A 26,090-nucleotide genomic window follows, 5' to 3' on the forward strand; every position below is an offset into this window, starting at 1 on the left:
GTGAGTAATAATTTACGTTCAGCATTACAACTGTTATTAGAGAATTAAGACTATAAACATTTTAGTGGTTGACCACATGGAGTCCCTGCCACGCTGGACATTAAAATATTATTGGTTAAAGTATAATTAGAAAATGAACGACATACATTATTGTCCATTTATAAAAAGCTGTAATTCTAGAACAGTATTTTAACGAGTCTATAAAGGAATATAAATGATTTTGTTTCAAGTGACAATATACTTTAACAACAAGCCATAGCCACTTGCATGTTACAAAAAGAATTACAGAAAGGAAATGGTTCAAATGATTTAAAAATCACAGATTCATTTTTCTATTGTATTATGGAATCATTAAGTCTTCGTTTAAGCCCAAATCATATCATCCCATTTACCTCTTTCTTCTAAAAAAGTTAAAAAAATAAACAAAATACAGGAGATTTTTCTCCTTTATGGTTGAAGCTGTTCTTCTCAACACGAATTCCATGGAGTTTATGTGAATTTGGCTACTACTTTGGCTAAGATCAATGAATTTACTGATTAATAAAAAGTTATAAAGTTTATTTTAAAGAAAAACTCACCCATCTAAAACCTCTGCTTGATATGGTATTTCAAGTTTAGAATAACTCTTTTCCTTTGCTTTAACAGTTATTTTCCCAGAAAACTGAGATGGTTTTTTTGCCTTTGATGCTGAAAGGAAGCATAAAACATAATCTGTCACCTTTTGCTACCAGAGAGTTTATACAGAGGAGGATGAGTGACTTTGCATGTGGACTGACAAAATCTTAAGAAGCTGAGCTTTCAAACTGGCACAAAGAATACTTTTACAACATTTTAATTGAAATATCACATTTTTCATACAAAAATGGAAAGATATTTTAATTTTCCTGTAATGGGATAAACAGGTAAGGAATTAGCAAGTGAACACAATTCAGGAGGAAAAGTGCTATATCTGAGCTACTTCTCTACAGCCATGAGCTTTGGCTTTACCTACAGCAGGGTTTCTCAACCTTGGCACTACAAACATTTTAGGCCAGGTAAACTCGCTGTTGGGTGGCAGGGTGGCTGTCCCTGTGCTCTGCGGGATGTTGGGTGGTGCACAGGACGGCCTCTTGCTAGACATCAGCTGTGACAACCAAACGTGTCTGCAGACATTGCCAAACATCCCCTGGGAGGCAAAACTGCCCAGCCCCCCAAATTGAGAACTGCTAGTTTACAGCTGGATTAAGAAATAACATTCCTTGTGTGGCCAGAGTCCTGCTATAAATACCAATAAAGTAGCCTGGTGCAAAAAATGTCAAGAGTTATGAGCTCTGACTTTTTTTATCAGCCAACCCTAACCTATAGTGTAAGAGGTGGCATATACGCTCCCTGCCATCATATTGTCCTCACAGATGAAGTAAGTTTTGTAGCACTTTGGAATAATTCCACCTGGAATTACAGAAAAGAGTCAGTTGGATCCAATCTGTGTACCCATTAGATGTTCTTTTCAAAGCAAATAAAGAAGCTGTGTATCTTTATCCCCTTTAAGTACTTCAGGAACACTTCCACTTATGAGAAGAATTTATATGTAAGTTCTGCAAATGTTTGTTATCCAACTTTAGCACAAAAAAAGAACAACAACAAAAAATGGTATGACATCTAGTATGTGGCTATGTACAGACAGCGCAAATTCAGATTTTTGAAACTCCCATTAAATCTCATTTCTTTCTGCTTACTGTAGAGCCGTTTCTGGATGCTTTAGTTTTTTTTTGCTATTTATTCTGACATAAGGCTGATAACAAGGGCCATAATTTAGGCATTTCATAGTATCTTATCAAGTTATATTTTAGCAATGAAGTGGTCAAAACCTCAAGACAATTCAGTTAAAAATCATAAAGAATCATGACTTGATGAGACATGCTTGCTTGGTAAGTGAACATTGTGGAGTTAATATTCATGGCACATTCTGAAATTTTTAATTTTAATTTTTAAATTAATTAATTAATTAATTTTTGGGGCCACACCTCTCGGCTTGCAGGATCTTAGCTCCCCTAACAGGGATTGAACCCAGGCCAGTGGACCGCCAGGGAATTCCCCTGAAAATTTTAAAAGTTAAGTAAAACAAGCATTTCTTGATTGATTTTCACAGCAATCTCAAGGGTAATACCATTTGTATTGGAATCCGGGGTGGTGATGGGAGAGGTGGGAGGTGAAAGGTGGAGGGATTTTCCCATGATAATAAAAAACACTTTTAAGAAATGTAGCACCTGCTTTAAAAGATGCTTTCCCTTGTCTTTGTGTTAAATTTTACATCATTTCTTTAAGAAACACTTATTTTGGAGTCTGTGATCTCAGAACCACCATTCCTGACTTTCATTTATCTCAGTGGAAACAGTCACTGTATTGTCAATACAGGAGCTGGAAAAGAAGAATGGGGGAAGTACACGGCACAGCTGCCCTAGTGTAGACCTCCCACTCCTTGGATTTATCAGAAGGGTAGGTCCTACATGCTGTTCTTGGGGTCAGAAATTATTACAGGTCGCTCTCTTTCCCCGTAAGGGAAGACAATGTACCTGCTGATACTGACACTGATACTGGTGGGTCATGGCTGGTATCTTAGCAACACAGAAGACAATTTACCACACATTTGGAAATATCTGTCCTATCAAGCCTTCTACAATACTGATTATTTCCTGACAGCTGGACTACGGAAGTATGCCATGTTTGTAATCTTAACTTCTTTGGGAGTTTTCTCTGAGCTCATAGGATGAACACTGTGCTGGCAGCCAGCTGTGCAGTTGCTCCAGATTCTCCCCAGACTCTCCATGTGCATGGAGTGAGCACAGATGCTCTCACAAACACTGTGCCACACTCAGAAGGTCACTCAGTGACCCAACAGTCTCTTCCGATGAGGAGCTTCGTTGTGAAGTGTGGACCAGAAGCAGAGATGGCTTTATCGTGGGGCCAAAGCTTAAGCTTCGGGGCTCCTCGCTTGCCCGTGCCCTTATGAGCAAAGTCCCACTTGGAGTTTCAGCTTTCATTAAATTTAATAGACAGCCATTACATCACTACTCAAAAAATTTTATGACAGCAAATTCAGTAAATGTTCTAGTAAAGTGGGCAAAACTGAATAAAGACATGCTATTAAAATATGTTAAGTCTGGGTTAATATTTCAAATGTCAAAATACACAATATACATGTTTGAAATAATTGTTATCTAATTTGACAATTCTATCATGAAGGCAGTTATTTTAGTTTAGGTAGGACAGTCTGCCTTGTTAATAAAAGCCAATATATGGACATGTTACAGAAAATACTTTATTTCTGCTCTTAAATTCAAACACGCTTCTGAAATTCAAATATATATTCACTTAGTTACAAAAATTAATGACTTCATAATTAAGGCAAAGCATAATAGGTATATATGTGAAAGAGCCCAGATAACAAAAATTTAATTCCAATCCTAATGTCTTTGCTAATATTAATTTAGGTTTATGAAGTTATAATATTTTCTTTTGTGAAACAATCAAATAAGAGTTGGTGATGATTTACAAGAAAAACCAACCTAAATCAGTACTATAAAATCTGACTGTAAAATGGTCTGGGGGTTTCTATATTAAGATGTCAACACAGATGCCTTCTAATTTATCAAAATAAGAGCACGCTACCGGAGAGAAAAAGTTGAATACTTACCATCAAAGCTGATACTTGCAACCTTGGTATATTTACTTTCTGAAGCTTTTAATGTAATTGGTTTAAAGTGTACCGTTATAGCGTCATTTTGTGGTGTAGGTCGAACGCTCTGCAAAGAGAAAAATTTACACAGCATTATTTTAGTCTAGTGGTTCAGTTTATAGTGAAAAGTAAAGCAGAATCAAAACTTGAAAAGTTTAACTTTATGTGGTCCCTTTAAATAGAGTAGGCTAAGCTGATAAGACCTCAAATTAACTTTAGACTATTTTTATGAAATAAAATGATGACCAGAAGAAAAATGTATGATAAAGCAACTGTGAAAAGTACAATGGGTATGAATACATAAAATAGAAGAAAAGGTATTTATTTTCTAAATGAATGCCTAATTTATATATAAGAGAAGGGGACATGAGGACTTATGATGGGGGCTGCGCTCCCAGCTGTGGGGTGAACTGTGAGGAGGCAGATGGCAGGGATGTGCAACCTGGAAGAGGTCGGAACGCTTTCCACCTAACAAAGTAAGAGCTTTCTGTTCAAACAACTAAACCTAAAACAACAACAACAACAAAACAGTAAAAGCTTGCACTTCTTGAGCAAGCTTAAAAAATAAATACTATTTAAGTGCAGTTACTTTTTTAATAATGATAAATTATGTGCACTGACACAAAGCATTTTTCATGGGAAGGGCCCTTAAAGATGCCAACTTCCTTCCCTGTTTTACAGATGAAGGACACCTTGCAATATTGAGTGATGTTTCAATAGCTTGGCATCCAGAGACAGAACTGGAAACCAGCTGTCCTGACTTGGTCCAGGGCCCTTCACCTGGCATCCTACTCTGCCCAAACATATACTAATGAAAATCGTGGTACTGAACACAAGTCTTGATCAAAAACCTTCTTTTAGAATGCAATCTGAATATTACTTTGATTTCAGAACACTTCTGGCATTTCTGCTGAATTTTCAGGGGCTTTATAAACTTGTCAAAGCCAGATGTTTCCAGTAGAAAGGAACACTCATCAGGCAATCCCGCTAACATGGGCACAGTCAGATCCCTATGAGCCACCAGGTTCTTCCCCCAGCTCCCCACCCACCTTTTCTGCTCATTTATAAAGGTGGAATCTGCCTATAGAGAATGAAGGACAGTCCTCTGAAGGCACAAGAAGCACCTCAGAAGAGCGTGAGGAAAAGCAGTCTCTTGCACTGTGTTTCAATCATAGGAAACAAAGTTGGTTACATACAGAGTGATGACAGACACTGCTTTTTAGTCCCAGTCAGTAGGGCGCCTCCCTTCCCACTGCTGTTAGCCCTCAGCTGTTAGGGTGTCTCTACTAGGCCTGGGATGATAGCCCTGCAGTTTCCTGTGCTGGAAATCTTAATTGCCTTAGCTCTTGGCCTCAGGCTCTCACAGCATTTTAACTCTTTTTCTTTCTTCTTCTTCTTTGAGAACTCCTCATTTGCTTTTGAATCTCTAATGGAGCTGGGAGTTGACTGGTTCATATCAATATATTTACTATCAATAAGCTTGCTGTTATTAGCAATCATTTAAAGTATGAATCTCTTCATTCCTTGAAGGGTATGTACGTATGTATATATGTATACGTGTGTGTGTGTGTGTGTGTGTGTGTGTGTGTGTATTTTTAACAGTAAAACAAAGCAGTTTGACTGTAAGATAAACTACAAACTGGACAAAAGGTTCATCTGATTTCATCACACTACACTAAAAACTTTTTCCGAAGGAAAAGAAAGCAGTATAGAAGTACATGTGAGACCCAGAGTGATGAGTTTACAACAGAAGGATACTAACTATTTAACCAGCAGTGTGAGTCTGAGTAAGCTGCCCATTTACTCTGGGCCTTATTTCTGCTGCCCATTTACTCTGGGCCATATTTCTCCCACCCGTAAAATCCTAGGGGTTGGATTAGATTTTTTTCTAAGTTTCCACCTATCTGAAAAATTTTGTGATTCTATTAATTTTGCTGTTTTTTTGGAGGGGGCTGCACCACACAGCACGTGGGATCTTAGTTCCTTAACCAGGAACCCAGATTGAACCCGGGTCCCCTGCAGTGGAAGTGCAGCGTCTTAACCACTGGACCACCAGGGAAGTCCCTAATTATGCTGGGTTTTTTTTTTTTTTCTTGAATTAGCCACATTTATCCTGAGGTCAGGATTTGTTAGAGAGATGACTGTATAAAGCCTTACACTTTACAGAGGACACATACGGTTCCTAATTCTTTCACTTGTTCTATTGATTATGATACAGCAGCAATGGAACCTTGACCATTTTCAAACACACTTAAAGAATGTAGGTGGTGGTTCATCAGTAACAAGCACAACCCCATGCCAGAAACAGCTAAGCAATGATATCTATTACCATATAGTCACAGTAAGTAGTAAGAACTAAGAATAAATATTTGATGAAAAAAATGTTTCTCTCACATGAAACACACTTCAAGATTTTTCTTACCAGAGGAAAACTTTACGTTATTATTACCTTAAAACATGTCACACTAACAGTAAAATAATATTCAACTGCCTCATGTTTTATACAAATGGTCTAAATTAAATTGTTCACTTGTTACCATTAAAAGAAAAAAAATCCCCCAATCAGTTAAAACCTGTTTTCCAAGGAAACAAAAACAAAGTGAGACAAACAAGCAAAACACTTAAATAGTTGGCTCATTCTGACGGTTTTAAATGAAAAATAATAAATAATCATTAACTTGTAATAAGCATATTTATACTAACAATATATTTTAGTACCAGTCACTAACTGTTGCTTACTTAAAGATAATCAAGAAGTGGAAAAAATATGGCAAGATTCCCAGGAAAGGCAGTTTGCACAGGCTCAAAGTATACTGGGTTGGCCAAAAAGTTTGTTCCGTAAGAGCGGAAAAGCCCGAACGAACTTTTTGGCCAACCCAATAGTTCCAGCCTTTCTCACGACATTCATGCCCAACTAATGCTCTGTAACTCTCAAGTGAAACTCAAGGCTCAGGACATTCTGAAACTACTCAACTACTTTGAGCAAGCAAGAAAAATAGCCTTTCAGTATATAGCGATTGTATTTTTAACAGTAGGTGCACAAATGAGCTAAGGTTCATGTCAAGTTGACATTGGTAAAATTAATTAAGTACAGCTGTGATTCTTATTCATTAATTAGCAAGGAAACTTCATACAAAGGTGCCTTAAGACATCTCAAGCAAACTTATTCCATCATTTATATAGCATTAATGTTTTGTAAATATTGAGGAAAACCATATTCTCAAAGTTGCATTATAGACAATGTCAGGAAGGCTTGGACCTGGGCATCTTGTCCATTGACAGGTTCCATTGAGGAACTTATATTTGGAGCTGCTTGCTTTAGTGGTCTTATATCTTGAAAGCTGAAGAGACTCTGAATTCCCTGAAGGGGAATTTTAAAAAACCCTCTGGGTTCTAGCATTGTTGAGCTCATCCTAAAATTCTATATATTTGTGAAATGGAGGGAAGGAGGGACCCTTAAAAAAATGCACCAGTCTCTAGGTCTGGCATATTATGGAGAAAAATAAAGGAAAAACCTTGGGAAGCTCTCTTAAAACTCAGTTTCCATGGTAGATGGGCTCATCCCCTGGCTGATAAGGCGAGGAGTCCAAGCTACCATCATTTCTCAAGTGGACCATGCAACAGATTTTTAACCTTCTGCAGTTCACTCTCCACAAGCAGCTACACTGACTTTTTACAACGCATAAATCAAATGACATCACTCTCTTGCTTAAAATTCTGTAATTTCCCATTGCACTTATAATAAAATCTAAACCCCTCCCAGGGCCCCAGGAAGCCCTGCTTGACTCTCCAGCCGTCATCTTTTCCATTCAAACCCCCCACCCCACCCCCAACCCTGCTTCCCTTGACATCAAAGCTATTCCTTTGCACTTGCTGATCCCTTTGATGGGAACACTTGGCCACCAGCTTTTCTTATGGGTGCCTACCTCTCACTCTCGAGTTATTACTGCAAACGTCAGCTCTTCAGAGACAACTCTATCTAAATCAACTCCCTCCCTGACTTACATGCCATTCTGTTCATTTCTCAATTTACAATTATTCTGCATACGACTTACATGCCATTCTGTTTATTTCTCAATTTACAATTACGCTGCATACCTGTTTGTCTGTCTCCCAGCTAAAAAATGAGCTCAGTAAGGACAAAGACCTCGGTTGTCTGATTCCCTTCTGTATTCTCAGTACTTAGCACAGAAGCCAGCATATAGTTGATGCTTATTAAATATTTACTGAATGAGTGAATGAAGGAATGAATGAGGAAATGAGATAAAACTAGCAAAACACTAGCAGAGTACAGGCTTCGGATGTTAGAAAAAGATACATACATAGGTAGATACAAATGTAGATCTAAACACATATACATAAATCAATAGGTTAATAGGAATACTGAATATAAAATGATATATTCATAAAGACTTGATTAATAAGTATCATTATATTCCTCATATACTTTTATGTAACTTGTACATTTCACAGTCGAATTAAGTCACTTAAAAATAAAAAGGTCTGACTCATTTTCCCTATTTGGAAAACAAGGACCTGTGTATGTTACAAGAGAGCTGTATCAAACAAGGTAATCTGTGTAAAGAACCTAGATATGTCTAACCCACGGTAAGAACAAAAATGTTCACTTACAATGTATCCTAAAACTCCTTAATAGAAGAGAAAAGGAGGAACATGGGCCTATTTATATTTAATTACCTATCATAAATGAATTCCATTTTTCATTCACATTCTTAGAATTGCTAAAATGAATTACATTTTTCTAGAAAATGTTGATGGAAAAAGACATTTGTTTGAGTCCATTTATTGTATGTAAAAAGTTAGACCAGAATGCTTGGGCTAAGTAAAGGCACTTTCCCATCAAATCTCTAAGCCCTCACATTTGGAGAAGTGATTTCAAGGCCTGAAGTCTGCCCAAAAAGCATGAGAGTTCCTCCTCCGCACAAGGCATCCCACAGACTGAAGAAACCAGTAAGAGACAAACAGCATGCAGAACACATAAAAAGTAAAAATTATCTGACATCTCAAACTGAGGCAATGGCAAGGGATCCACCAACAGGCAGGATGTGCCCTACAGGCAAACGTGCTGCTGAAGCCCAGGACGTGCGGCCAGACGTGCACTTCAGGAGTTTTCCTTTGCGGAGGTTAGTGCCCTGAGCACGCGGGCAGGAAAGGGCTGGGAGGGGAGCTGTGTGCACAGCATCACGTGTGCGGTAACTGCTTCATGCTGCCAACTGGGCTCAAGAAGAAACACAGGACCCAGAAGTTCAAAGGACATAAGTAGGTTGTAGCCAAAGCAACCTGGACAAATCTAGCAGAAGGAATCACGCTCCATTACAGAGGAAAGTCTAACACTAAACTAGAAAATGTGAACAAAATGAATCACAATTCTGAGTACAAAGTGAGATTTTAAAATGTTGTAACAGAGCGGTGATTCTTAGGCCTTTGCATTTCACTGGTAAAATCTAAAATGTGTGTGTGTGTTTGTGAGGAAGTCTAACAGAGGTTTTCTAACTTTTTATTTTGCAAATGTGAGGATGTTGGTGGCAGGGAAGGAGAAATTCCTACTGTCTACTACCTTTATTCATAAAACAAAGGGTATTTTGGTATCAAACCAAAAAAAAAGAGGAAATTAACAAAACCAAAAGTTGGTCCTTTGAAAGGGTCAACAAAATTGACAAACCTTTAGCTAGACTGACCAAAAAATTTTTTTAATACAGAGAAGACTCTAATTGCTAAAATCAACAATTAAAGATGGGCCATTACTACCTACCTCACAGGAAAAAAAAAAAGTATTATAAGGGAATACTGTGAACAACGGTATGCCAACAAATTAGATAAGTTAGATGAAATGAAAAAATTCCTAGGAAGACATAAGCTACTGAAACTGGTTCAAGAAGAAAAAGAAAATCTGAACAGGCCTGTAGCAAGTAAAGAGATTGAATTAATAATTTTAAAACTTCCCACAAAGAAAAATCCAGGCCCAGATGACTTTATTGGTGAATTCTACCAAACATTTAAAGAAGAATTAACACCAATCCTTCAAAAACTCTCCCCAAAAACAGAAGAGGAAAGAACACTTCCCCACTTATTCTATTAAAAAAAACAAAAACAACCCTCCCCCAACTGTCTACTACATTTAATAATAAAACAACAAACATTTTAATGTCAAAGAAACAACGACATTATCTCAGAATAGTCCTTATCCAGAAAGGGTGTTTACAACTTTATGTTAATTATGTTAACATATACCCACTCATATTTTTATAAATATTTATTTTGCTCATTTTTCTATAGACTTGTGAAAATTTCAATACAGATTAAAGAGCCAAAAACAATCACTAACCCCTCAATACAGCAGTAACAGTCAGCATTATGTGTTTTTTTTTTTTTGTAAGAAAAATATAGTATCAGGGTGGCTAGGTCAAAGGAGCTGTTCCTTGTCATCTGTGGAAGGGTCCCAGGCCCTTGAAGACTTCACTGAGCGGCAGGGGCATGAACCCCAGCAGGCTCAGGCACCTTCAGAGCAGGTCCCTCTCAGTCGGCCTAACACTGGAGTGCCAGGAACCTCAGGCTGGGGTAGTTTCAGCTCCACTGCAGATTGGGGGAAGTTCTTTACCATAGGGGTCCCCAAGCCCCGGGCCGCAGACCGGTAGCAGTCCGCGGCCTGGTAGGAACCGGGCCACGCAGCTGGAGGTGAGCGGTGGGTGAGCAAAGCTTCATCTGCCGCTCCGCATCACCCGCATTACCGCCTGAACCATCCCCCACCATCCCCCCACACCCACCCTGGTCCGTGGAAAAACCGTCTTCCACGAAACCGGTCCCTGGTGCCAAAAAGTCTGGGGACCGCTGCTTTACCAGACTCCATTCCCCTAACCCACCCCCAATTCTCCTACCTAGCGGGAAGAAATACTAGGTCATATGGCAGGACACTGCTTAGACTATGACTCTACTAGTGAGCAAGGTCTACCCAGATTTTGCTTTAGCTCACAACCTCACCTCCTGGTGAGGTTCCCAACTTACAAAGAGAATAAGGGAAAAGGAAAGCAGTATATTTTTATTATAACCTGTGCTGATGTCAGACAAACCTAAATTCAGAGAACTCTGATAAAATGAAATAGATCAGATGGGCTTTGAGACTTAACAGACTGTTAAGTCTGTTAACATCCCTGCCCAAACCCAGAGTTTACCACCAACTGGTGGAACAGAGACCAAAGAGAAGAGAGTATACAAACCCCAAGTGATGGGAGAGATGGTCATCCCAGGTAACCACATTTTAATGCACAGTGACCTTGCTCACCATCTCATGACACTCCAGTTCCACGACAAGGCATCAAAGTCACCTGTTCTGTGAGTATGTGTGAGGGGGAGAGAGGACCCTAGTTTACAGTGTGCTGTCAAGGGTAACTATGGCAGCTGCGGGTTAGAAGGGGTACCAGAGACAAAAGTTAACAGCACTCAACCACTACCTACCATATTCCTTTGCTTCCTTATTTCTCTTTCCAACTCATCTGAATCTTTTCTTCTCTCTTTTTACTTAATCGTACCTTAAGTCTAACAACCCATTTTTCTTTGCACATGGCATGCAGATCCTAGGATTTATCAGACTCTACAGGCCTAAACAGGAACCTCATGAACTTTGGTTCACACTTAGTTTGGAGAAGATTGTCGACATGCCCTTCTCATCCTGAACATCTGGTGATTAGAGAGGCAGAACAGGTTTCTTGTATCACACTTTGAACCAAAGTGTCACCAGGTCACCACAAAACAGAATTCCTTTAGAGCAAGAGTTTACTCATTTCAAACTTTGTCATAAGTTTAAAAACAAAGAATATATAAATTGGGAAAAAAAAAAGTAAAAACTTACTGTTATTGGTACATCTTTTGTTCCTGAATTTAATAAATGAAGATTTAAAACTTTTGGTAGATCTGTTAAAATTGAGGAAAAGAAAATATTTCTTAAAATGGTATGCTTTATAGCAAGTTAGAATCTTTCTCTTCTTAGATATCAGACGGACTATATTTTAGAAGGTGAACTAGAATAACAATCACATTTATAAAAAGAATGTGACAGTCACATTCCTAGACAGGAATTGCCTTACTCTTAAGGACAGTGAGTACTATAGGAACTGCTCCCTCCTAAACAATCAGACCAAAAAACAAAACAAAACAAAATTTTTCAGTGAAATTGACGTTATCACTATCTTTCAGTTTTCCAGCAAAGCATAATGAAGCAATTCAGTAAAGTACAATATAAAATTATTATATTAAAACCAAATCTAATTTTCAAAAATGGGTCTTCAATCCTAAACAACCAAATTTTTAATTACATATGGCCCACAGGAATCCCATATTACAGGGACTCTTACTTTTCTCTTCATAAATCCTTTTTTGGTTATTTTCAATTTTAAAATTTGAATTCTTTCTCTGACCATTGGGGACCAATTCTAACATTACGTTATTATAATGCAATTGAATAATCCATATCTAAACAAAAATCCAGAAGTAAATCTTTTTACTTCCTTTATTTTACTATTAAAAGAAAAGATTCAGCATAACTAAACAGGTGAGAAACTGGATTAAGAAACTAAGAAACTACCTGATGCCTCAATCTTCCATTTAGAAGACTTAAGTTACCCAGGACACTGCTTTCCCATCTTGTAAGCAGTGGTATCCCTCAGAGGAATGGGGTATAAATCACTAAGGGCTCTGAGCTCCCAAAAGCAGATTTCTACAAGATTACGTAACCCACTGAGAAATAACTTTCAAGCTGAATTAATTACAAAGGAGTTAAAGTAGAGCCATTCAGCAATGAATACAGGGATTTTTAAAAAGACCTATAAAGACACTGTCTCTTTTTTTACCTTGTGTTCGCAGTGTACCAAAATCTAACATTTCAGTTGAGGAATAAATTCCAGGAGCTTGGAAAAAAGAAAAGTAAACAATTATATTTCACTTCGCCAGAGTAGGATGCACTGAAACCAAAACAAACTTGCAGCTCCTTTAGTCATCCACTCACCTGTGGTAACTTCCACCTCAACTGGAAGAATGATAAACTCCGTGCTGTCTGAAGCATTAGTCTTTATTCTTATGAAAGCTGTGTGATTATCTGCTTCTCTAGACGAAAAACTGGCTCTCATCACTCCCTTGGTTTCATAAGGAGGAATTTCCTAACAAGTTAACAGACCATAATGTAGCAAAACCACCATAGTTTACTGAATAAGATGACATCACCTGAAAGATGCATTATTATTTTATATACTTACTAAGAAAAAAACATATTGCCAATTAAACAAATATATTCATTCCACTGATTATAACACACAGTCCAATTTTGGAGGATGTTAAGTGATAAAAACACACATACCTTAAAACTAATGAAGTATGCTGTGTAAAACTGAGCAAAATGAAAGAAATAAAATTACATGAAAACAAATTGTCAGCGGCAAAATCATCATTAAGAGGTAGAGTTAATCTATAAAAATCAATTATTATTTGATGTATTGCTGGTGCTTGGGTATATAGTTCAGTCCTGAAATTCTCTAAACAACAGAGACATCACCATCAGAGGGAAACTGCTTTTCCAGAAGTTTATAGGATTCTCTTTTTTTTTTGAACAGATCTTTATTGGAGTATAACTACTTCACAATACTGTGTTAGTTTCTGTTGTACAACAAAGTGAATCAGCCATATGCATACATATGTCCCCATATCCCCTCCCTCTTGAGCCTCCCTCCCACCGTCCTTATCCCACCCCTCTAGGTCATTGCAAAAAGGATTCTCTCCTTTTTTTTTTAATTTATTTTTTATTTTTTTAAACAAAATTCTTTTGATGGACTCCCTGATACATCTCTGTAATACTTTTTTCCCTACACTTTTTAGTGGCATACTCATTAACTGTCTCTTCATATGCAAAAGTCTCAGAATATACTTTTTTTAGCTAAATAATGTTTTATTTATTTATTTTAACATCTTTATTGGAGTATAATTGCTTTACAATGGTGTGTTAGTTTCTGCTTTATAACAAAGTGCATCAGCTATACATGTACATATATGCCCATATCTCCTCCCTCTTGTGTCTCCCTCCCACCCCTCTAGGTGGTCACAAAGCACTGAGCTGATCTCCCTGTGCTATGCGGTTGCTTCCCACTAGCTACCTATTTTACATTTGGTAGTGTATATATGTCCCTGCCACTCTCTCACTTCATCCCAGATTACCCTTCCCCCTCCCCGTATCCTCAAGTCCATTCTCTATGTCTCTGCGTCTTTATTCCTGTCCTGCCCCTAGGTTTTTCAGAACCAGTTTGTTTTTTTAGATTCCCATATATATGTGTTAGTATATGCTATTTGTTTTTCTCTTTCTGACATACTTCACTCTGTATGACAGACTCTAGGTCCACCCACCTCACTACAAATAACTCAATTTCGTTTCTTTTTATGGCTGAGTAATATTCCATTGTATATATGTGCCACATCTTCTTTATCCATTCATTTGTCAATGGACATTTGGGTTGCTTCCATGTCCTGGCTATTGTAAACAGTGCTGCATTGAACATTGTGGTGCATGTCTCTTTTTGAATTATGGTTTTCTCAGGGTATATGCCCAGCAGTGGGATTGCTGGGTCCGTATGGTAGTTCTATTTTTAGTTTTTTGTTTTTTTTTTTTCTTTTTTTTTTTTTTTCTGTGGTACGCGGGCCTCACACCGCCGTGTTGATTTGCATTTCTCTAATGATTAGTGATGTTGAGCATCCTTTCATGTGTTTGTTGGCACTCTGTATATCTTCTTTGGAGAAACGTCTATTTAGGTCTTCTGCCCATTTAGGATTCTCTTTAAATGATAACCAAGAGAGCGTAGACTCTGCTCTCCTTTCATTTAAAACCTAACAAAACAAAGCTTCCCAAGCAAATCCACAGTTCACCAACCGTGTTCAGTAAGGCTCTGAGCATGTAAGACAGCATAACTTTTTAGGCTCGTAAAAAGAGAACACTTACATATACACTAGAAGGAAGACTCAATGGAAAAAAAAATTTTTGTTTTTGAGGTATAATTCTTTTCCTGGTTTTTGAATAATCTGGCTCCCTTGGGACCACCAGAGTTTTTCTGCACACACCTTTTGGCCTATTTTAAGAAATCCTCATGGTTTAGAATTTACTGGTCTTCACTTGCCTCTACTCTCTTAACTTTTTAGTCTCAAAGTAGGAAAGAAGTGACTGGAACCCTCCTGGGGCCACTAGAGATAGACCATCCACTTCCCCATCTTTAGAAGCTGGGGTTTTCTCATGTACACTGAAATGGGCTGGGGGTGAGGTCAAGGCCAATTAACTTTTTCTCACTCTAGATTTGTAGGAATAAGTCACTATACCTTTTCTCATAGCTGCTAGGAGTACTAAAACAATCTGTCATGTCTGCTACCATTCATTACAGTTCTTAACTAATTAGAAATCTGAATTTTTTTATGTTTATTTGAACCGGTTATATTTCATAGTAAATTCTTAGTTCTTCTATCTAGAATTATAATACAAATTTAATTGGTCATAGTTAATTCTATGAAGCACTGTTTTATACACTACTTCTCCCAAAGCCTTTTCAAACAATATCATAATTTCAAGGTAAATCATTTTTGTGAAAGGATATAAAAAGACCATCCATTGGGCTTCCCTGGTGGCGCAGTGGTTGCGCGTCCGCCTGCCGATGCAGGGGAGCCGGGTTCGCGCCCCGGTCTGGGAGGATCCCGCGTGCCGCGGAGCGGCTGGGCCCGTGAGCCATGGCCGCTGGGCCTGCGCGTCCGGAGCCTGTGCTCCGCAACGGGAGAGGCCACGGCAGAGGGAGGCCCGCATACCACACACACACAAAAAAAGACCATCCATTACATATTTCTACCTGCTAGAGTGTTTCTACACCTTAGAAGTTAACCTAGTCACTGACAAATTGGTTTCTAAATGTTCAAGTCAATATCCTAAAAATGTCCCCTCCACGTCCCTTCCCTGTCTGAGACTGGTCAGATGACAGAATCTAGAGGCTGTGTGTGTTTAACAGAGCAATTAACAAAGAAACTCTGATGTTCAGAACCTATTCACAGTGGTCAGGTCCGTGTGTCTTCAATTACGAATGAGCAGCGATTTTAGTGACCTCGGTACAAGAACTGCATTTTCTATGACTTTCCCTTCTTTGATTAAAGCTGGGTAGGCAACATTAAAAAAAAAACAACAAAACAACCCTCCTATGGCAGGAACCTTTGTAAATAAGGTAGTTACTATGTATTCATTAATCTGTTAATATTTGCTAGTATTCTCCAAGAAAAAGTGGTTCTCTAACCATGGACACAGAGTACTGTCAAATATTAAACAGCATTAAACATGGCTATAGACCGCCTAAAAATTAAGTTTCTAAGTCATCACGAGGGCCTGACTATGTTCCCTCTGCAAATGGCATCTCCTCCATCAATAGTAAGTCTGCATGTTTAATGCTTTACCTTAAAAAATGTAGCAGGTCCTTCCCACGGCTTTTTTTTTTTCTTCAATATTAGTGTAAAGCATATTATAAATGATTAGATTCAGAGACAACTTTACCAATATTATTCTGAGGAAGAATAGTTAAAACCTCTTTCTTTCCACACAGTGGGTTAAAGCTTACACCAATTTTTGTTCACTGCTCTTTCCAAAAATTACTATTCTATTTCTCTCTGTCTCTCCAATTTTCAAGTATATGATATAAATTTATTTTATTTATTTTTTAAAATTAATTTTTAGTGGCGTATAGTTGCTTTACAATGTTGTGTTAGTTTGATATAAATTTAATATTAAGACAATAATTACAGAAAAGTCACCCGTATTTCTTCCAGTGAGGAGGAGTTAAGTATTTTCTGGTGTATTTAAGAGAATAACTGGTCTCATGTGAGCTCACAAGAGAGAAGAACACATCAGCACTCACCCACAGTTTCCTGGTGCCTCCCTGTTGACCTGTCGGAAGTTCGAGGTGAAGATCTCCTCCACTAGAGTACATTTCTACAACCTGTGACAAAGGAGCACATGATGGTTAAGTCAAAATCATGTTTTCAATGCAAGTGATTTGCTGTTATACAGAAACGTTTGACACCTTCATTGTTCATCAGAAAAAATTTAAAGACGTTTACAGATGTAAATGTAGGATAAGTGTGGTGTCACATCACCAGAGGCAGTGCTCATATGGGTAAGCAATGGTGGTATATTTAATTAAAACAAGGTAACTTTGAAATACTGAACTCGGAAATAGTAGAGCTGTTTCAGAGACTGGATTTTAGGAAATCCAACCGTAGGACATTTATTTCTATTTTTTCCTAAGGAAACAGTTTATGGAAAGTATCATATTTTAGAAATACAAATTTTACAGTTCTTATAGTAACACAAATGCTTCTTTATTCACACATTTATAACAAGATGCAGCAGATCTAATAACCACTGTAATTGTGACATAGTGAAGAGCATATCATTCTTCAGCATATGCAACAATACCAGTGTACTATGAAAATATTTGAAGCCTTCTGTAGCAAAATCACAGCTACTATTAATATATCTCTGTGGCTTGTACCTACACCCATGATTTTTTCTTTTAAATATTTATTTATTTATTTGGCCATGCCGGGTCTTAGTTGCAGCAGGTGGGATCTTCATCGCTGAGTGTGGGATCTTTGTTGCGGCATGCGGGATCTAGTTCCCTGACCAGGGGTCGAACCCGGGCCCCCTGCATTGGGAGTGCGGAGTCTTAACCATTGGACCACCAGAAAAGTCCCAACCCATGATTTTTTAAAACTGTTTACTGAGGTATAATTCATGTACAATACACTATACATTTAAAAAAAAATTATTTATTTATCTATCTGTCTTTGGCTGTATTGGGTCTTCTTTGCTGCGCATGGGTTTTCTCTAGTTGCAGCGAGCAGGGGCTACTCTTCGTTGCGGTGTGTGGGCTTCTCATTGCGGTGGCTTCTCTTGTTGCAGAGCACGGGCTCTAGGTGCGCGGGCTTCAGTAGTTGTGACACGTGGGCTCTGCAGTTGTGGCTTGCGGGCTCTAGAGCGCAAGCTCAGTAGTTGTGGCGCACAGGCATAGTTGCTCCGCAGCATGTGGGATCTTCCCGGACCAGGGCTCGAACCTGTGTCCCCTGCATTGGCAGGCAAGTTCTTAACCACTGCGCCACCAGGGAAGCCCTAAACTATACATTTTTAAAGTGTACAACTTGATGAATTCTGACATGTATACAGGCATGAAGCTACCACTACAATTACGATATTAAATAAACCCTTTACCTCCCAGAGTTTCCTCATGACCTTTGCAATCCGCCTGTCATCCTCTGCCCTCTCCCATCCCCAGGCAACCACTGAGCTGCTCTTGGCCACTCTAGATTAGTTTGTAGTGTCTAGAGTTTTATATAAATGGAAGCATACAGTATGCACTCTTGTGTCTGGCTGCTTTTATTCAGTGTAATTATCTTGAGATCCACCATGTTGTTTTATGTATAGTTCACTTCTTTTTGATTTTATGGATATGCCACAGTTTTTGATCCATTTACTTGTTGATGGACATTTGGGGTGTTTCCAGTTTTTCGTCACTACAGATGTTTGGTCACAACACTGTTATGAACACCACGTTGTATGAGTCTTTGGGTTTTCATGTGCTTTCCTTTCTCTTGGGTAAATACCAAGGAATAGAAGGGTCATATGGCAGGCGACTTTTCTTTAAAGGCAGATAACCCTATCTCTTAAAAATAAAGAATATATTTAATTAAATGCAAATTTGGGGTGAAGTATGAGAATGGGTAGAAAACCTTTACTTGTTTTCTCACAAAAGTCCTCTAGGAGTACACAAAAAAAGGACAAAGCAGGAAAAACAGCAATACTTTAGCATACGCTTCAAGGTTTGTGTGTGTGTGTGTGCGTTGTCATTACAGTGATGCATTTAGCAAAGACTAATGAGCTAGGATTTCCTCTGAGTACTATCACTCGCCTTCCAATTTATTAGCGTTCCCCTACAGTACTGTGCTAACAGTAACAGCACCTTAACTGATGGGGTGACTGCAGAACTTTTTCTAAAAACCAGAAAACATCATGTATTATTTCATTTAATCTTCCAAGGTATTAAGGAGACAAGCCTAACAATGTTTGGAAACATAAGATTAAAAGGTAGGCTACTGATAACACGAAAGGGAATAAGGAAATGAGGACAGATAAAGGTTAAACTATAAAATCAAAGGACAGATTACATTAAAACTAGGACAACACACTCCTGATTTTTAGCCCAGTGCTAGTTATCCTAATTTAATAAAGTTTAGAGGAAAAAAAGGAAGCCAGCAATATATACAAAATATAAGTTATGTAAAAAGATTTCCACGAAGAACGTTAATTTTTGTGTGCCCACATATCTGCACACAAGCACACAGAAAAAGGTCTGATGTGACACACAGAGATCACATGAAGGGACTCGCCGAGGAAGGGTTCAGGGCTGGAGCTGTGCTAATATAACAGTCACCAGCTACATGTGGTTATTTAAATTGAAATTAATCGAAATAAAATAAAACTGAATGTTCAGTTCTTCAGCCACCCCAGCCACAAGTTCAAGTGCTCAACAGCCACCCGTGGCTGGTGGCTACTGTACTGGACAGAGCAGACACTGAACTTTTCCATCAGCACAGAGAGTTCTGCTGGACAGCATTGGACCGGAAGGTAGTAAGTTCAAAGGGACTTTTGCCTCACACATGTTTGAATTGTTAACATTCTTTTTTTCAATGAGAACATACTCGTGTGTTTGTGTTGTATAATGAACAAATCAGATGTAATTTCTTGTTTTACAATACTATCTTTAAGGACAAGACTCATGACACATGTTATAGGACTCCCAGGTTAAGAGTGCCTTCCACACAACCTTCCAGTTATAAAGGCAATTAAGTCACAGGAATGTGACAGACATGATAGTGACTATAGTTAAACTATGCTGTATACCTGAAACTGATATAATGTTATATGTCAGTTATACCTCAATTTAAAAAGCGCCCATCAGGTAGGGACTTGGATTTTCCCTTTAAAAAAAAAAAAAAGCGCTCCAGATAAACAATCTATTGTTTCTAAGAGGGCAACAACTTTGTCTTTCCATTTGCTCTCCTGTGCGCTGATGAAAAGTCCATTGTGGTAAATCTTGAATTGAAATGTTATATAACTGAAAAAGACTAGATGAACAAAAGAAAAAACATCACTATTGAATTCAGAGATAATTCTTCTAGATGATAGCTTGATGACTCCAAAGGCTGAGGAGCAAAGACACAGACTGTAAGGCTACTAAAGTAACTGTAGATTAGCCAACATCTGCTGAGTCTGTAACCTCCATCCTTCCAAGCAGGAAGCGAGACCCCCAGTCCGTGGTGAGGCAACCACAGAGAGGGCGCTTCCCTGGGTGCTCTGTAACACGGCTGCTACAGAAGAGTGTGGCAACTCACGCGGCAGGGTCTGAGAGAATGAGAGGACAGTTTTTATGTCTTGGACTGAAAACAGTCAAGAAAAAAAAAAGTAGCAAGAATTTATGAGGTTTCTGTATAGATTTGTAATAAAAGTTAGCCAGAACAGAGAAAATTCACCATTATCCAAAGTAGCAAAAGGATATAAACGACAGACTGATGATGGAGAGGAAATACTTTTCACTTGTAAAAGCAGGAGACAAGAACATTTTCCTCTTTTATGATTAAGATATCCAGCTACAAATAACCAAAATTTGGGTGGAGTATTTTTATTCGTAGCTATCCTCACCCAGTGTCAGCCAAGTTTCGGGGTGAAACCTTTCTTGCTACTTTAGCATATAATTCCTAAGCATTTCATAATCCCAGCTCTGAATATCTTGTCTTGTTCTTTCTTGTTTTCACCTTCACTGTTTATGAGCGCTTCTACCAGGGGGTTCTAGGATGGCAAAAGCCATTTCGGTTGCCAAAGCGCTGCGGCTTACCACAATGCATGGTATTTTCCCTCCACCTGCCATTTTCAAGCCACCACTAAGTTCTGCAGTACTGGGGTCCTAAAGAACTCTATGGGCCCTGGGTGTGGACATTAAGGATTGTTCTGGAAAGCATCCACATCTTCTTCCAATGCAGACAACAAAACAAGAAGCTACAGTGGCAGCAAATGTCACACGGCTGGAAGTCACTGGGGGCATGGGGCGGGGATTTTAATTTTAGGAAATATTTGAAGGAGCGACGCCAGCCACACCCACTGTCTTAGAGACAAGGGACGAGTGAGGAGGGATTTCAAATGTGAGAATAATTACTACTGAAACATTGGGTAAGATATGGAGCTGGATTTTTTAAAATAAAGAAATAAGTTGGCTTTTCATCAGTGGTTCTATATTACCCTTTCCTTGGATTTTAATTTCCAGGCTGCCATCACCAAAAACTTATTATTAGAAATAAATATGAATAGTGGTTTTAAAAATTTATACTGGGACAGAAGGAGCTGAAGGCAAGAAAAGCAGTGGCCTTGTATAGATGAAAACTCTTCCTAAATTACATGTACAGGTGCTTAAAACTAACACCAGAGAAACCACAGTCATTTTAAAAATGGTTCCAAAACTTTGATAACTGGACTGATATAACCCCAAATTCAGACTACAAGCTGCAATAAAAGAATATCTCTCTTTAGTACTATTATTCAGTACCACGTTATTTTAAATAGTCTTGAAAACTATAACAAACTGAAATTTCATGCTAAGCATTAATTTCCACTAAAGTTAAACACATTCAAAATCACCACCATAAACTCACCTGTAAAGGCTCACTGTGAGGATTGTGTATGTTTATTATAGGTGAGAAACTGCTATTCACAGGGACTCTGGCCCCAAGGAACGGCCTCAGTCGGTATGGATTTGGAACTCCAATACCAAATACCTGATTCCAAGGAGGAAAAAAAATGCAATTTTAGTTGCTTTTAGAGTTTTATAACATTTTTATAGTTATAACTGATTGATCTAGGGAAAACTGGTGAGGTTAACTTATGGAAAAAATCTTAACTCCCTTTAAAAGGAACACACATGTAGTTTCTATACTTGTTTGGCTACCTATTTGATATACATCAAATCCTTGATATACATCAAGAATATATATATGTTCTTTTATATATATATATAAATGCACATATATATACATTTGGAATGATTTCTATATTAGAAATGAAAATGATAGGTAGTCCTTCACGAGGTCATGGGATAGACAAAAGGAGGAAACAGGGAATTAAAAGATTTCCCTGTTCCAACCATCAGAAGATGGATGTAGGGCCCAGACAATCTCTTAAATACCAAGCACAGTCCCAGGTCATTCCGCCATAGGAATGTGGGCTGACTAAACAGGGTGAGCTAGTCATTCGAATGACAAATATTTATTAAGTGCCTATGATGTGCTAGGTACAACCACAGGCACTGCTGAAAAATTCAACAGTGAACGAGACAGATAATGTGCCTGCTCTTATGAAACTCACATCCTAGTATTAGGGACAGCCTAGATAACAATAAAAAGGTTTAGAAAAATGGGTAATGTGACACAGAGTAACTGGTTGGAGTGAGGGTGAGAATATTCTTTAAGAGAGGTTGGATGGGGAAACTGATGTCACCTGATAGATGAGAACAAGCCAACAGTGAAAGTGTATTCCGCAAGGGGAAGTACACAGGCAGAGGGCAGGAGGCAGGAAAGGGTGTGGCTTGTTTGAAGACAGAGAATAAGATGAGAACCCTGGTCAAATGGGATGAGGTGGGAGAGCTACGTGGGAGTCAGATCCTTAGAGCCCTGTTGGCCTTGGTCAGAAGCCTTCACTTTGCTCTGAGAGCAATGGGAAAACATAAGGAGTTACGTGAGGAGGAGCTGACCGGATCTGATTCCTGCTCAGAGAAGATCCCTCTGACTACAGAGTGAACAATGCACTGCAGGAGGGGCTGCGGGGGAGAGGAAGGGCAGGCAGGAGGCTCCTGGGTCGCCATCCAGGGAGAGGTGGGGATGGCCTGCGAGAGAGCAGCGGGGGTGAAGAGGAGAGAGGTAGACAGACTCGAGGTACATTTAAGAGAAAGACGTGGTGAAAGACTAGATGCAAAGAGGTGAAGACACCTGGCACTAAGGCTCACCTTGAGAAAAACCTGATCATGACCCTCAGGTCACCCGTGGGCCACAAACACCTAGGTCACTTGGGGGCACCACTGTAGGGCACAGGTCTTCATATTCTCATGGTGGTCTTTTCATTTACTCAACAAGTATATGCCAAGTGCTCTGTACAGCATGTCAAAGTTATTCATCTATACTGGCTTCAAAAGCATATACTGCCTATCAAACGACCATTAAAGACTTGCTCACCATGAATAAGCATAAGATACGATTCTTGACTAAAATGGAATGTTTACTCTGACACTAATTTCCAAAATACATGAAGTGTCCTGGGTAGTGGAGAAGAAATGTTCAAAAACAAAAGCATAAAAACTGTAAAGTAAGACACTAGCCAAGAAAGGATTTAAACAATTGAGTTCCATGGGCAATATAGCTCGGTGGTTAAGAGGATGGTGTTTGTAGTTATAAAGACATGGGTTTGAATCCCTGCTCAGTAACTTACTAGTAGCATAATTATTTAACCTTTCTAAACTTCACCTTACTCACCTAAAAAAGTGAGAATAACAGTATCTGTAATGCAGGCAGAAGTGCATGGAAAGTGTGTAGCACAGCGTCAAATAAGTAATTATTCTTAGTAATCTTGATATAAAAAAATCTTGATTCACAAAACATTCACTTTCTTTAATAACCCAAACAATGACTGCACATAGAAAAGAGTTTATCAAAAATTTTAAACAATATAATTACCAAAGAAAAGCAGGCACATAAGTTTTGATCCTGAAACTATTATCACTTCGTAAGCGTGCAAAAAGTAAAAAAAAAAAAAAAAATCTAGAGTCACTGTGAAAATATTTTTAACTGTTCTTTTGCCAACCAATCTTACAGTAACACTTTAGCTGTAGCTTTAAGAGCATTTGTTCAGTCTGATGTGAACAGGGATATTCACAAACACAGCTGTAAGTATAAAAATGCTCAGTATTATGTAACAACCTAAATGGGAAAAGAACTTGAAAGAGGATACATATATATGTATAACTGAGCCACTTTGCTGTACACCTGAAACTATTACAACCCTGTTAATCAACTATACTCTAATATAAAATTAAAAGCTTTAAAAAAATTCTCTGAATCTAAACTCTTACATTTTCCCTTATCCCCTGAATTTTTGAAAAGAGTTCCCAAAAGGTTGTCATATGACAGGTTGAAGATGATAACTGTATTTTATAAATAAAGTTTTCATTCTGATTCTTACCTGGTAAGTGAATACCCCATGATTAGATGTATTAATAAATAAAGTATTTTCTACATTTCCTACTACTCTTGCAAGAAAAACTACATCAAATGATGTATTTCCTCCTGGAAGAATTTTCTGAAAAAGAAAAGCAATAAATAAAGTTAAATTAGTAACCAAAAAACCAGATCATGGTGACCACAATTAGATAGCTAAAGTTCTCGGGACTTCCCTGGTGGTCCGGTGGTTAAGAATCCTCCTGCCAATGCAGGGGATGCGGGTTCAATCCCTGGTCCGGGAACTAAGATCCCACATGCTGCGGGGCAACTAAGCCCGCGCACTGCAACTACTGGGCCTGTGTGCTCTAGAGCCTGTGTGCCACAACTAGAGAGAAGCCCACGTGCTGCAACCAAGAGCCTGTGTGCCTCAACGAAAGACCCTGCGTGCTGCAACTAAGCCCCCGACGGAGCCAAGTTAAAAAAAAAAAAAAAAAAAGACAGTTAAAGTCTTCTAAAACATCTTAGAATCATTTGCATAAACTAGCCTTTTCTCCTAAAGGTTTAAGTTTTAAATGAGCCAAACTATTTTGCAATGGGAAAAAAAAGATGTCTTCATATTGGATGTCACATATCTTTGTCAATGATTCTAAAACCCTGTACAACAGATGGTTCCCTTGAATGCTGTTCATTCAACAATAACTAGGCTGGAATGAAGTACCTAATTACAGGCTCTTCCAACATCAGAAGATCAAGGAGGAGCTGAGCTGAAGCCGAGCTTCTTATACAGATGTTTTACTCTACTGCTGAGCAGCCACTTGTACTATTCGAATAAACAAATAAGTCCAGCCTCAACCCCTTGGACCTCTGTTGTCCATTCACACAAGGCACAAAATGTGCCAGCAACTTACATTAAAAAAGAAGGGAGCGGTGATAATACATGCAGGAACTCCTTCCTGTTACCTCGTGCAGAGACTGAGAATGTCACGGTGGTTAGCAAATTAAAATTTTATTACAACAAAACAATAGGGCTGCTTTATGAAGTCTGAGAGACTGCAAATGCAGTTCTGCCTGCAATGAAGCCTTAAAATGCATTTTAATATGTAAAGTCATTAACTTCTCTCATTCTGCCTCTGTGGCTAGAACTCTAAAATGCTCCCCAAATTATAGCTTAAAATATATGGCACTGAGATGTCTGTCTTTACCTTTGGATGTAGAAAGCTGGGAATTTCTCTTGCATTATCAAAAACAAAAAGAATAATCTGCAAAATCGTAACTTTTCTTGAACGCATCACAGTTTGTGTATCAACTAGTCCCAAATTTAAGGAAAGACAAGCACCTTCGAGAAGAGATGGAATGTGAGTACCGGCTCACCCACGACAGAGAATGGGAAGAAGATGAGGCTAACATACAAGACAGTAAAATGAATCCAGCTAAAATTTTTACACAGTGCTAAATGCCGAGTGTGGGCTACAGAACTCTGGTGCATAGAATCCCTAGAAGCTATAGATGCTAGATGGAGGTCACACCTGAGCCAAAAAATCAGTAATAGGATACTGGTAAACAACACACTTCTAAATAACCCACTGGTCAAATAAGTAGTCACAGAGGAAATTATAAATTATTCTGAATCAATTGGAAATGAAAACACAACATATCAAAATTTAAAGCAATACTCTTTTTTTTAAAATAGATCTTTATTGGAGTATAATTGCTTCACAATACTGTGTTAGTTTCTGTTGTACAACAAAGGAATCAGCCATATGCACACATATATCCCCATATCTCCTCTGTCTTGAGCCTCCCTCCCACCCTCCCTATCCCACCCCTCTAGGTCATCTCAAAGCATGGAGCTGATCTCCCTGTGCTATGCTGCTGTAAAGCAATACTTGGAAGGAAAATTACAGTCTTACACGCTTATCTTGAAAAGAAATGTCTCAAATCAATAATCTATGTTTTCACCTTGAGAAACTAGAAAAAGAGTAAATTAAACCCAAAATAAGGAAAAGGAAGAATATTAGACAAGAGCTTAAAATAATGAAACAGAAAA

The 26,090-nt window shown here is 38.4% G+C and overlaps 1 protein-coding gene across 1 annotated transcript in view; it reads right to left on the bottom strand.

Annotated features, from left to right (window-relative positions):
- The window catches only part of TMEM131 (transmembrane protein 131), a 193,350-nt gene that overhangs the window by 57,663 nt on the left and 109,597 nt on the right, over window positions 1–26,090 (bottom strand). The window contains exons 6-13 of the mRNA XM_007112819.3: window positions 24,066–24,182; window positions 21,491–21,613; window positions 16,648–16,728; window positions 12,735–12,885; window positions 12,580–12,636; window positions 11,583–11,644; window positions 3,674–3,782; window positions 579–687 (exon numbers count right to left, since the gene is read on the bottom strand). Coding sequence (XP_007112881.2) covers window positions 579–687; window positions 3,674–3,782; window positions 11,583–11,644; window positions 12,580–12,636; window positions 12,735–12,885; window positions 16,648–16,728; window positions 21,491–21,613; window positions 24,066–24,182 — 809 coding nt within the window. The remainder of the gene's footprint in view (window positions 1–578; window positions 688–3,673; window positions 3,783–11,582; window positions 11,645–12,579; window positions 12,637–12,734; window positions 12,886–16,647; window positions 16,729–21,490; window positions 21,614–24,065; window positions 24,183–26,090) is intronic.

This window comes from Physeter macrocephalus, chromosome 12 (genome assembly GCF_002837175.3).
Source record: "Physeter macrocephalus isolate SW-GA chromosome 12, ASM283717v5, whole genome shotgun sequence".
Taxonomy (NCBI): domain Eukaryota; kingdom Metazoa; phylum Chordata; class Mammalia; order Artiodactyla; family Physeteridae; genus Physeter; species Physeter macrocephalus.